We start from the raw sequence: 13,790 nt of genomic DNA on the forward strand, positions 1-13,790 counted from the left end.
CAGCAATCATTCCTATTCCACAAGCTAAAAGCATTAAAGGAAATATCAGAGCAGCACTACAGCCTACTTCCGAACGTGTCAGAGGGCGACTCTACTTTTAGACGGCATCAATCTGCCTCCCATAGCTCTCTTTAAAGCCTCGGCCAATCTAAAACCTTGGCGGAAAATCGAAAACAGGTTTAATGAAATGGATGATGTGCCCAATAGGGTGGTGCTTTAGTGAGAATGAAAACCTCAGGGGCCAAGTGCCTCCCCCCTCTCTCCCCCTCTTTCTCCCCTAAGCCTACAGAAGTCTGGATCCAGTGTAGCAGCTGCAGTGGAGCTACAGCGTGCTCCTCCACAGCTCTCCACTCTCACGGACTGTTAGCTCCTGTTTCTGCACCGATGAGTCTCGGTCCCTCGGCCATCAGTCATCTTCAGGAGGCTGGGCAGGGGGGCCAGAGGCTAGGCTAGCTACACCAGCACCATGAGGCCCAATTATAAGCAGACTCTCATGCAGCGCTGGAGTATATTAGATCCAGGACTAAGAGGGAGAGTGAGCACATGCTCATTTCTAAGTACGCTGGGACTTCACGCAGCTGCAGCACGCTAGGTACGATGAAGTGGCTTTCAGAGGTCCTGTGTGTGTGTGTGTGTGTGTGTGTGTGTGTGAGCTGGACTGTGATTAGCACATGCTGCGTTAATGCCCGTTGTCATCTCTAAAGTTCTGGTCTGCCTGTATTCGTGCTGAGTCACCACAGCCACAGACCACATGATGTAGATTTCAGTTCTATATGCTCTCAAACTCATTAAAATTTTGTAATTTCACTTCTCACACCTGCAAGGTTTGATTTTTTTGGCCACCCGAGGGCAGCAGAAACACACTGACATATTATCACTTTCAGCTATTAGCATTCATCTGAAGTCATGTTTGTGTCCAAGTGATGAATGTGAATCCAATATTTATACTCCGGTTTTGGTCTCCTCCAACTCTACTACTACTACTACCTACTTGCCGTTAATTCGTCAAAAGGACATTGATCTGACATTTCAAAGTCAATCTATGAGTCACAGGAATTCGGCCTGTCAAAAAGGGCTCGGACGTCTCAGTTTGGGTTCTTTTAACAGAAAGTTCATCTTACAAACGGCGGGCATGGAGTGGGTGTCAACTGAGGAATAAAGGTCTGATAAAAAATAAAAGAAGAAAGGTTGCATAACAATCGTTTTTTGTGATTTCTTAACTTTAAACCACAGAAATCATACAGACTTTCACAGAATAAAAACACACCAATGAACGTAAGGCTTTTTACTTTTAAATGAACGTGTGATTAATTATAGGATGTATTTAGTTTGTTGTGGAGTCACTTTGGGAGCAGTAGAGAACAACTTCTCCATAAGTAATTTTTTTAGAGCATTCAGAATTTATTCTCCGGACTTTGACAAATAAATGCCCTTGAGGTGCACATCTAACGCTTGGCAGAGGCACAAACTCACACAATGCCGCACACAGACAATCACACAATAATACTCATGCACATGCTCCAAACCATGCGTTTTGAATGCCGACACCGTAGTGCTTATATTATTCAGTTTTTGTTCTTTTATTTTGCTTTGAGCGGCTCCTAAAAAGCACACAAAACCTGAAACGAAAACAACTTGCGTCCGTGAACATCACTTTGCTCATGTTTTAAATAGCCAAATTAATCACCGTAGATGATTTGCATAACTTGCCAGTATGCAAATAAGGTGCCTGCAAACTACGAGTGATGAAATGCTGAATCAAGCCCACACAGAACAGAACATGTGGGTTAAAATGCTGCTTCTACTTTTAAGCAGCGACTGGGGGGGTGAAATCAGACATCAAACAGATTTCCAGTGATGGAGGACCCGACCGCAGTAAGACTCCCTGAGTGCATCTTTCAAGGCTGTGCCACAACCTCAAGGCAAGCGTGACAAAAGCTCTCCATACACGGAGATTGAATATCTGGCAGAAAAAGGGGCCGACAACATCACCCCCTTTTTCCTGTGTTTAGGGACTGGAGGCTGACCGCCGAGGCCAAACGCTGATGAATGTGCATCACTGGGGGCTTTGGCGACGCGACGCTCCCACCCTCATGACGGCTTCCTCCATCGTGGGAGGAGGCGGAAAAGTGAGTGTCATGCTGGTGCAGAAGCCACAGGAGTGAGTGACGCACTGGGGTTTTATTACAGGCGGCGTCACAAGAATAAATGTCCCCTCGCAGGCTGGATTCCTGCTGCGCCGAGATCTCACCGGGTAAATAATCTGCCCGAAATATTTCACTTTCATCTCCTCTGGCTGACCCAGGGTGAATGCTCATATTGCTGCATTTTTGGGCCTGCAGGTAGCTGCTGGCTGCACATTTATCTTTTGGTCATGAGAAGAGTTATGTTCACTAATTTTACTGCCTCCTGTGGCTCGAAGCAGCATTTGCTGATTAGTCTATAAGCCAAAAGGCTTCGGTGTGCAGATGTGGAAGTTTACACTGAACAGGCGGTTACAGAAAAAAACAACACACAAAACCACAGCACAGAACGCCAAGGTTAAGTGAAGAGAGAAAACATTCGTATGGTCACAAACCGTGTCTTTAGAGTGGCCCATTAGGAAGAAGTAGGGGGAGCCATGCTTGTCACTTTTCATGCACATGGAGAGACTGGAAGATACCATTCCTATAGAAGGGGAAGTAACAACCTAGACGAATCAATTAGTGATAGGTCATTGAAATGGACAGAAGATAAACTAGTGTTAGTCAAGATAGAAGAGACAAATAATTAGTTTGTTTTTTTCCCAGCACAGTGAAATACAGAATACAGTGAGAAACAGGGAGAAAATAAAGGCAGAAGATTTAACATGAATAGAGATGCATGCCTGAACAATGTTATCAAGAGTTAAAGTGGCATTAAGACAGCGAGGAGAGAGCGATCTAAGAGTTAAGGAATGAGCCTGAAGGCCGAGCTGTTTTGCAGTGAGGTTCTGATGCTTACCGTACTCTGGGACTTGTCCCGTGCCCCTCTTCAGGAGGAGACGCACACGCCGGCCCCCAGACTTGATCAGCTCGATGGCTCTGGCGTGGGTCATGTCCCGGGTGCTCTCCCCATTGATCTCAATGATTTGGTCCCCGACCTGGATGTCAGGAAGTGTGTGACGGAGATGAAAAGCAGACATGTGTGTGTCAGAGAGAAGACGGTTTGCTCTGGGGCCACTTTCTCATGTGTGCTACATCAAACGAAGGTGTTTTGGGCAACATTTTGCTTCTGGCTTTGGCCGTTTCCTGTGTCAACATGATGATTCCTGCGTGTGCAAAGCCAGGACCGCAAAGAAAAGGTGTGAGGTGAGTTTGGTGTGTATTGAGTCAACCTTTGACTCGATACAACAAGTTCACTTGTTAATGTTCTTAAACAGCATCAGTGGAGTATCTACTCCTGAAAAAAAAAATCTTCCCATTCATTTGGCAGAAACCATTTCAAAATCTTTCAGCTGCCCAAAACTTCAGGAACCTCAGCAAGTACTGAATCAAGACTGAAGCTGCATTTAAAGATTTTAAAGTTCCATTAAAGAATATCTTACCAGCTACTGTGAAGCAAAACCAAACCAAAGGGGACATGTGGCCTGCATACTGTCCATTCAATTTACAACTTCAACAATGAAGCTTTTGTTGCTTCAAATATAGACATGATTGTGTATGTGATGCATTCGAGGATCCTTGCAAGGCGTGCGCTATAGAAACGACTGAGAAGAAATGCAATATTAGGTGCCATATTGTTCCCTAAACTTGCGGGCCAAGTTCACAAAGGCGAAAATTAGATGAGCAAATTAATGACGGTGCTTGCATACCTAAGACTGAGTCGATTATAATGGCAGGTGTGCAAATGAGCAGACCACACATAAAACTGAACAGTAACAAGCTTCTTTCACTCTGGACGACAGTGATTTATAAAGATCAATATGGATCTATAATTCATTGGCTTTCCCATGAGCTTCTCTAAGCGTTAATAAGCATTACCAGCCATGAACTGGTGTAATTAATTGCGGATGTGATTTCGACATGTCGTCTGGATGGAATTACGGCAGACCCCGTTCTCGTGGGGCTGCTGAGGAACATATTAGGACATGATGATGAATACCAATGACGCTCCTATTTAAAACAACCATAAGTGCAGCGGGTTAGAGTCACTGTTAGCCGGACTGCCTCTCCTTTTCCTGACCGCTCCCCGCATGTACAGGAGGACGGCTTTAACGTCAGTCCTCCCTCCTTCAAGACTCTCACTTCACAGGCGGCTCAGAGGCTGACTAATGGGGAGGATTCACGGGGAAAGGGACAAAGCATGCCACCCAATTACGCTAACAAATGGAGAAGTCCTCCGGTAATGGTTGGGGTAATTTGAAAGTCAGGAGCGGACTTGAGCCTGGACAGGGGGGAGTCATTAGGTGTCATTACACTGGTCTGAAGAGAGGTGGGAGGCAAGATGGTTCGCTCATTAATCCTCACCCCCTAATAGCAGAGGAGAGTGATCTCCATTTTCATCTCTAATAAAGAGGGAACTAAAGTTGAATGGGCGGCATGTGAATGGCGAGCACAAGGCGCGTGGAAATGAAGCTCCGATTGGACCCGATGCCGGCGCACAACTCCTTCATTTAATGGAGGCTTAAAGTTTAGAGAGGTGATGAAATGTGCTGAATGATTATCTGTAATAACCAGTCACTTTGTACAATTTTCTTAAAAGCCTCAGCTCTGCCATTTGAGTCTAAAGGGAAAAAAAACAAGGTTATTAGAATATGCTAGCGATCCTTGTTACTGATGAATTTGTGGCTAACCAGGGTCAAATGTGTTAAAGATGTGACTGCGGGGAGTCACAGTTCAAGTGAGCTTTTTGGTTTCTGCACATTAAAACCTGTCAAAGCACCGCACAGATCCAAACTGACAGGCAAGTCAAAAGCTTTTTAAGCACATTTGCTTAAGTTAAATGCAGATTGATTCCTCCCTGCGCTGTGCAGTATGGATCGAGGCGGGATCAGAAGCACACAGTGTCCAACCAGCAGTGTTACTGTCTCACCATTCGAGACAAGTCAGACTCCATATTCACCCAGATTTATGCTACTTTACACTTCTACTTCACTACTTTTCAGAAGGGAAATGTTGTATATTTCACGGCTGCGGTGACAAATTAATTGACACTCAGATCTCCACCTGAACAATCAGTGCTTGCATTGTGGGTAATGCAGGCACCAGGTTTTGACAAGGAGCTAAAAAAGATAACACGCTTTGTGGAGCCGAGGGACAGGTAAGGGAGCTCACTGTGCATGTGGGTATTTCTACGTCAGAAAAAGATCTGAATACTACTTCTACCCCGACCAGACTTCACAGCAGCTCGTACGCTGACATTAAGCTGAACAGGGATTCCCTCTTCCTCTTCCACCTGGGCCCACTGGCCTCCATCGACCACGAGGAGGGAAGGTAATACCTCCCCCGGGGGCATTTTGCACAAATGATCTTTGACAGGTTCATTACAGATAAGGGAATGCAGAGCAGACTGAGGCTATCAGCTCCAGACGTAAAGATCGGAGAACATGCCAGAAAGAGAAAACGAGGAGGAGAAAGTGGGAGATCAAGTGAGACGTGCTGGTTGCAGGATTAATTCTGCACTGACGAACAGAGAAAAACCACAGTCGAAGTTGGAATTTATGTTGCTAGAAGGTAGAAAAGCACATGGAGCAAATGAGGGGAAAAGTGAAGGGAAAATGAGCTGGAAAATTCCATACTGATGTTTATTACACTGTTGTAAATTTGAGAAAATACGCGTCTGCTTTCTTCAGTACAGCAGCAACAACAGCTGGATGGAGGACTGTGCAGATATGCAAACATTTAAATGTTTTATCACTTTTTACCTTCCTGAGTATTATCTGTTAGAGGACAGATGAGTCTTACTTTACTTTCTCAGCTTCTTGAGGACAAACCGTCTCTGAGTTATTGTGACAGATTATTTCTTAACCGGCTCTGAGAAGTTGCTGTTGCAGCTTTGATAACATCAGACAATTACAGTGAGCTTCTGCCATGTAATCCAGAAAGACAGAAAGCAGCTCAACCTGAAAACGGGGGCATAGTGGCTTTTTGAAAGGAAGTGACATCACGAAACCTACCCTCATCCTCCCGTTGCGGACGGCCGGTCCGTCCTCCGCCAGCCGTAGGACAAACAGGTCCATCTTGTACTCCCGTCCTCCGCGGATGCTAAAGCCGAAGCCTTTCACACTTTTCTCCAGCTCCACTGTGAAGAAGTCAAAGTCCTGTGCGAGCTGAGATGAGCACAGATCAGATGTGATTACATTCAGTGTTATCTGAGGAGAAAATGGGCCACCGCAGCGGAAAACAGTCTCAGCACTCAGCAAAGACAAATGCATGAATAAGAATGGAGCGTAACGCAAGGCAAATAAAACAGAACAAATAATTACACACACACACACCTCACCTTGTGATGTATCAAAAGGTGTATCAAAAGGTAAACAAGGGGCCTGCTTAAGAGTTAAATAACACAAGATTAACTAACATAAACAACTGAAGGGAAACTTTCCACACTGACTTCCAGCTGGGAAACACTCAGATACGAGAGTTTAGACCTTCTCGACTTGAAAGATGGACAGAATTTGAAGGTAGTTTGTACCCCTAGAGGTACAAAGTGGTATTACAGGACAGGACAGGCAGTGCTTAGCTCGTCAGGGTGCTTAATTGAGTGGACATGCCGGCCGGTAAAATCAACTAATACAGAGCGGAATTTTTTTGATCGTGTCTGTGATCCATTGTTAGTGTAAAAATATTGATCGATGCTGCTTTATGGGATCTTCGTCTGCTCACTCTCAGCTATCCACACTGCCTCAAAGACCCAGAGTTAGTTTCATGAAGAGTCCGTTTTACTGTGTGGGCAACATCCTCACTTGAACTGGTGGCATCCGGTAATCTGGGATGGTGAACTGCCTGGCGTCAGGAGCCAACTGTCTGTAGTCGAGCAACGGCGGGTGTCTGTAGTCCAGCGTGGGCGGCTGCCTGTAGTCCGCCACAGGAGGGTGTCGGTAGTCCACGGGCGGCTGTCGGTAATCTGTGAAAGGCGGCTGTCGGATGTCTGGTTTAACATCCTGCCTCGCCTTCACCTCCGACCTGTAACTAACAGACCAATCAGAATGAACAAAGAACCCGTGGAGGTTTTTCATCTCCGGACATGCTGCGTCACTCGTGTTGTGTTTCGGTGCGCTCAGCGCCCTGTGAAAATAAGGCCTTCTGACAAACTGCTGGTTCGCCCCCATGCTGACAGAGATGACTTGCTTTAGTTTGCACTGACAGCCATTAAACAAGACTCCAGTGAGGAAATTAAAACTGTTATTCCTCGCACATCACATAAAATGTTTATAATAACAACAAGTTCTCTCGGAGGCTGGCGAGTACAAAGAGATTTGGATACTCTGTAGAGCAGAGGGGAAAGGCAGTGACATTGTAGATTTTGGACCCCTCTAGTTCTTGGTAAAATATTCAACAGATCTCCATAAAGAAGCAATTTATGTAAATAATTTAGCAGTCCATAAGAGTTAAGTGATGTTATACAACAAACTGGAGAGAGAGAGAGAGAGAGGGAGGGCGAGAGACGAATAAAGAGAGAGAAGATATAGAAAAAGACAATGTTAGCGAGAGAAAGAGAGGAAAAAGGTAGCTGTAACAAGAGATGAAGAGAATAAAGAAGCGAGTGAGAGGTAGAGTGTATGGATGAAAGCGTCCCACTCAGTCATACCTGCATTCTCTGCTTTGCCCCAGAGACAGATAGAGGGCTCGGTCTATAAAAAAGGCTTCGCTGCATCAGTAAACCGAGAAAGCTGCAAATTTATCAGCTTTCCTTATAACCCTCTGCCACCACCGTGAGACGAGCCTGTCATCACGCCGCAATCCTCATAGACCTTACCTGCTCTCGTGGGCATAGGTCTGCGGCGGGGGGGCGGGCAGCTGGGTCACAGGGCTCTGGTGTGGCACGGGGTTGGGCTGGCTGACAGCAGGGTTGGGTTCTGTCACTGCCGGGTTGGGTTGTGAGGCGGGCTGGATCTTTGGGCTGTGCTGCTGGGCCATGGGGCTCTGCTTCTCTGAGCTGGGGGCTGACGGGGGGTTGCTGATCTCTGGGATTCAAAAAGAAGGTTGGAGTATGATGCACTATGATGCACAAGTCTTTTCTGATGCCTAAACCTGTGTGAGCTGCTGTTTCGGCTGCTTGGAGGCAGTCAGCCATCACCTGCTGGACATGAGGCAACATCAGCATTCATTTGGAGTTGTGTTTCAGATCACCTGGTGAACGTAGGCCCAATATTAACTCTCCTTTTTAGTTCCATTTTGGTCCAAAGTCCATACATGTTCACCAGCTAGTGTTTAATTTGGCATTTGTCAGCTGCCCTCTACTGCTGGAAAAAATGCTAAGAAGTGAAATGAGACTGAACCAAAACAGTTCAGTTGCCCTAAAATCCAAAACAAGTCAAGAGCGCAACACTGACTGTTGGTTTCGGTTGGTTTGGCCAATCTGCTAGCAAACCAGACCAACAGAGCAACTTTAGCTTCCGTTTGGAGCCACGTGTTTCTGGTCGCCTGGTGGATATGAGTCCAGCACTCTCTGTTGTTCGACTGTACCGCCGCCTGGGGGAAACATCTGGATCTTTGGCTCCTAATACGTCCTAACAGCTCCTAACAGATCTCTGCAGGTCCATCACTACCCGACCTCTTTCACTTTGTCATTTCAGACATTGTTATTATAAAAATAGTGATGCTAGCAATAAACGGTGCAAAAGTTACATTCCTGTTTGCTTTCTAGGAGTCTTCTTCACCGCTCCGGCACGTTACTGCCACCGAGTGCCATCAAAATGTAGAGCCACTCAGGCTCCGCAATGCTGCCAACAGTCACCATTTCTGTAGCTTTAAATAACAAGGTGGTCAATGCATACAACAAAGGTAAAGGGAGGTCTTTTAACGTACACTGAAAGCCCTCAGTCTCAGTAATAAAATCAATCTTGTCTGCTTGCAGTTTCACTGAAACCTCATGCAGCAATACGAGAAGAATCACGAGGAAACTGGAAGTCACACGTTTTTCATTGTGTATCCTGTGTTAATGTAGCCTCAGTGAGAAACAGCAGCTAAGTTCAGGCATTTTCATGCAAAATGAAATCTTATTGAGTGAGGAGAATTTTCAGACCCAAGAAACACAACTCATGAATGTGACAAGCGGCAGTAAATCTAAGAAGAATTACATTTTCACAAAACTCATATTACAACTTTCTTTCAGCGGAGCCAAATCAATTACCGTCATAAATCATTGTCTCACGAGGAAGTACTGCAAGTTTCAGGTCCTCATCTGTCATGTCCACGTGTTGTGTGTGTGTGTGTGTCTCCACGTGTTGACTCACCTTCCTGTGGAATGATCCTCAGGGTGACGCTGAGGCCCGCATCCTTGATCAGCTTCACGATGTCCGCGTGAGGCATATTGACGATGGACTGGCTGTTCACTGCCAGTATCCTGTCTCCCACCTTCAGCTTCCCACAGCGGTCAGCCGGGCTGCCCTCGATGATGCGGCCAATTTTATGGGGCACAGCTGTTGGGGGATTCGCACACACAACACGCTGCGGGTAAAGACGCGCTGCAGACTGGAGGATTACGCCTGTCTGTGCTCACACACTGCTGACTGACTGACTGAATTTGTCTCCGTCTCTCTCATTTTGCTATTCACCCTAAGCTTACGTAAGGGTGTGTGGGCGATGCACTGATGCTCACGGCGGCGTAGCAGAGATGTGTGTGACTGACGTACCGTGGGAGGGCATGTATAATTGAGGCGACAGAATGAGAGGCGCTTCACTTTTTTTTGAGCCATGACCTCGACGTCTTATACTTAAGTTTGGCTCTTATTTTGACACTGTGCTGAGTTGACCTGGCAGTTTATGTATGTCTAAGAGCTTCCACACACGCTTCAGCACTCGTTTTGCAGGGTAGAGGACGGCTGATGATACACAAACGTGTACTTGACTCCATAAAAGCACCACTCTAACAATCACTGGACTCACTGTTGGCGGCGGCCGCCTCGGGCCGGTTGAGCGAGCTGATGATGACGAACCCGAAGCCTTCGCTCTCCTTTCGGTTGATGATGACGTCACTGGGTTGTGTGTTGGGGGTGGACGTCCTGTCTGAGGGGGCCGTGGTGTTGCCCACGCTGGCGTTGGGCGCCTGGGTGGTGATGGTGCTGTTGCCATATGTGAAGTCACTGCGGGGGGAGCTGTGCTGGGTGGAGACGGAGCCAGGGCTGCGGCCGTTCTCTGGACAGCACTCACCTGTAGGGGGAGGCAGAGAGCTGAGCGAGTGGATGCACCAAGACAGTAGTGGAAGAAACATTCAGGAATAAATTCTCCTGTCCTAATCCTGTGTCCACGTGTTAAATCTTTCCATTTCCATCCATCCACAGATGTCCAGATGGCCGCTTGTACCCAAAATCTCATTCTTTCACTCGCCTCTCAGAGCTCACGGCCGTGGGTGAAGGTTGGGACGTAGATCGACAGGTAAATCGAGAGCTTTGCCCTCCAGCTTCACCTCAACAGTCCGGCACGACACCTTCATTACTGCTGACGCCCGCCTGTCCATCTCAGACTCCAATTGGCCCTCGTTCAGTAACTCCTTCACTTACAGCAGTAATTCACTTCCAGATCAGAAGGTTACTATATGCCAAATAAATTCTGACAAATATATATATATATATATATATATACTGTATATATTGGTGTTTTGATATTAAAATCCCCTTCTTCTTTTCCTGTAAAATACGTTTGCTGTCTTTTTGAACATTTACAAAAATGGAAATAATCTAAAGTGATTCTGGATGTGATTTTGGACATCCAGCTAACCTGTTGTGTTATGTTTGAGCTGAAGAAATGTGCATTTTATGAAATCAATATAATAATATTTTCTTGTGTAGCGGAGTAAGTACAACATTTCACTGTGAAAAGTATAAATAAAATGTCGGAATAAATACTGAAGCACCTGCTTACATACGGGACTTGAATTAATGCACTTTTAACCACTGAAAAGATCTAATTTACTAACAAACCCAAGCAGCATTTCTTAGGAGATCAAACGGCGTCGGTCAATCACGATATCTTTCTTGTTGGTTTAGGAAATTTAAGACTCCTGCTGTTGTAGTTAAGCTGCAAAAATGACCACTGAGCTACATAATTGCTTTGGTAGCATCTAAGGATAAATCTGCATGTGAAAAAAGACAATTAATTTTACTGGCAAAAATAGTTTTTTTCCTCCCTCCCTCCTCCTTTAAAATTGGACAAGCCAGAGCTGAATCTCGTCCTTGGGAAGGATCAAAAAAAGCAAACAAAAGCAAAAGCAAAAGCAAAAGCGATGTGGTAAAACACATCATTAAAATGCAGCATCGTGTCAATCCAGCCGGCGCGAAAGCAGCTTCTTACAGCAGCTTGTTTGTGTGTGTGCATCCTGGCGTATTGAGGGATCAAACCCCGTGTTGTTCTTTTTGTTAGCTCACCAGGAAGCAGCGCTGTGGTTTTCCGTACTTGAACAGCTGGGAATTGAAACTTTAAATTCAGCTTACTGATATGAAGTTACAGCGAGTTCTGTTGCTGTGAAAAGGTACATAACCACATGCAGTACTTCCTCACACCGACAAGTACACAAATAAAAACTAGAGCGAGAACCGGATGCCTCTGAGCACCAGTCAAGCTGCAGTTTAGATGTCCGTCCAGACTCAAAAAACAATCTGAGATGAAACCTGCGACTACAGCGACATGTTTGTTTCCAGTGAATAATCTATGAGAAACGGGAGGGGAGTGCAGAGGACCGACAGACAGCTTCCAGTGAAGCTCAATATCATCAGAACCAATGAGCTTGTGCTGGACCACAATGCTTCACGTGGAGGCTTCACCCAGATGTTCAATCCCTGCAATCAGCACAGTTTCAAGGTGGACACTCGTGCCAGCGATTCAGCATCTGACCACGTGTGAAACATGTTCACAATCTGCCGTTTCTGTTCCTCAGTTCTGTTGTTGAATACTGGACCGAAAACATCACGATGTCACAGTGAAGCTGACCTTTGACCTGGTTCAAAAACATCATCAAATTTTGTCATGATTAGAGCATGAATTCTTGAGCTGAAAAAACAAAACGTGTTTTGTGACCACCAAATTGTGATCGGTTTGAGTCCTGGTTTGTGAGGTGTTCGCGGGACGAAAAAACATCGAGCCTCCGGTTTCAGGCGCAGAGGCGTAAAAAGAGAACAAAATGTGTGAAATGTGGGGCATGTGGGGTGCAGGCGGCGGTATGAGCTCAGAGCGGAGAGCAGAGTCTGACACCTTGCGAAGTACCAGTGGGAGTCAGACAATTAGGATGGAAGTAAGGGCTGCACAAGAGGCCAGGCATGAGTCAGACAGTAGCCTTTGGTGAGAAGAAATTGACAGAGAGGGCGGAATAGAGTGGGATGAAGTGGATTGGTGAGAAGAGAGAGAGAGAGAGAGAGTGTGTGTGTGTGTGTGTGTGTGCGTGTGTGTGTGGGGAGGCAGTAATAATGAGAACAGGGGCGGCCAGAGTTCATGGGAGGAAGTGTCACTCCAGGCAGCAGGCTCAAAGGCAAAGAAACCTGAAAAAAGACCAGAGAGCAATGGTGTGTCTGAGTGTGTGTGTGTGTGTGTGTGTGTGTTTTACGGGGGGTAGGAGACTTCATTCAGTGTAATTACTCAGAGAGATTAGTGCTTCAGTTTTCCGACTGATTAAATGCTGTTTCCTGAGTCATTACAGGACATGAATCGTCGCGGTGGACTTAAAAAGGAGAGAGAAACAAGAGAACGAGGGATGAAATGAAATACAGGCTGAAGATGTGAGTCGTCAGCCTGTGGGATCAATTCACTTTAGAAACCCGCATCCTAAAAGCTGCTCTGTGCAGGACCAACCAGGTCCTTTAAAAGACCACAATGTTGACTCTTAGTTTTTTTCAGAGAGAAAGCAGTCACTTTATCCAACTTTCTTCAGTCGTTAAACATTTAAAGGATAAGGCTGATGAAATTTTGTATTTTTCTAATTGTCAACAAATCCCTGAAGACCAACATGTCACTTCAGCTCTCAATACTTGAGCCCAGTGGCGCTCAGCTCATTGGCTGCCACTGAACACATGCTTCAGCACATTCAGGAAGCAGAGGTTCAGTTTCAGCTGCTTTACTTTGGCTGATTCAGAGGAAAGCATTACAGCCTCACATCCGAGGAGCTGGACCCAGCTCATCTGAAAACACAACAGAAACACCTTTGTAATATCACGTGGACTCGTGCTTCCTCACCTGCTGGCTGCACCCTCCTCCTGATGACCAGGTTCACCTGGCCGTTCCGGGCCGCCCCGTGCATCAGATCAATGACGTATCTGTGTGGCTTCCCCACCACTGGGATCCCGTCCACAAACAGCAGCTCATCACCGGGCCGCAAGCGTCCGTCCAGGTCCGCTGGACTCTTCTCGATGATCGCACCGATCAGGATCTGTCATTAAATGTTAACTGTTACACACGGGAAGCTGAGGACCAAAGACACTTCAGATGCTGGGCTGTGAGTGTGGCATGCAGTGGGCATTAAGGTGGTTGTTAAACTGGTGCACGAGCAGCTTAATGATGTGACTGAAATATTGTTTGGTTACTTTAACAGACAGCAAAAAGACACCAAAGCAGGCAGAGCCAGCACTCTCTCAGGGGTCAAAGGTCAGGGGTTAGGTGTACACAGAGTGTGTGTGTGTG

The 13,790-nt window shown here is 46.2% G+C and overlaps 1 protein-coding gene across 13 annotated transcripts in view; it reads right to left on the reverse strand.

The window, feature by feature from the left end:
- The window catches only part of magi2a (membrane associated guanylate kinase, WW and PDZ domain containing 2a), a 215,331-nt gene that overhangs the window by 4,578 nt on the left and 196,963 nt on the right, over window positions 1–13,790 (reverse strand). For 9 of the 13 annotated variants that reach the window (XM_046379314.1, XM_046379311.1, XM_046379308.1 and 6 more), the window contains 7 exons: window positions 13,347–13,539; window positions 10,071–10,334; window positions 9,419–9,604; window positions 7,939–8,146; window positions 6,926–7,151; window positions 6,137–6,289; window positions 2,983–3,121 (listed from right to left, as the gene is read on the reverse strand). In XM_046379314.1, the coding sequence (XP_046235270.1) occupies window positions 2,983–3,121; window positions 6,137–6,289; window positions 6,926–7,151; window positions 7,939–8,146; window positions 9,419–9,604; window positions 10,071–10,334; window positions 13,347–13,539 (1,369 nt within the window). Of the gene's footprint in view, window positions 1–2,578; window positions 2,690–2,982; window positions 3,122–6,136; window positions 6,290–6,925; window positions 7,152–7,938; window positions 8,147–9,418; window positions 9,605–10,070; window positions 10,335–13,346; window positions 13,540–13,790 lie in introns of all 13 variants that reach the window. The other 4 variants (XM_046379320.1, XM_046379318.1, XM_046379319.1 and 1 more) reach the window with 3 other exon arrangements.

The sequence above is a fragment of the Scatophagus argus genome, chromosome 22, assembly GCF_020382885.2.
Source record: "Scatophagus argus isolate fScaArg1 chromosome 22, fScaArg1.pri, whole genome shotgun sequence".
NCBI classification, from domain to species: domain Eukaryota; kingdom Metazoa; phylum Chordata; class Actinopteri; family Scatophagidae; genus Scatophagus; species Scatophagus argus.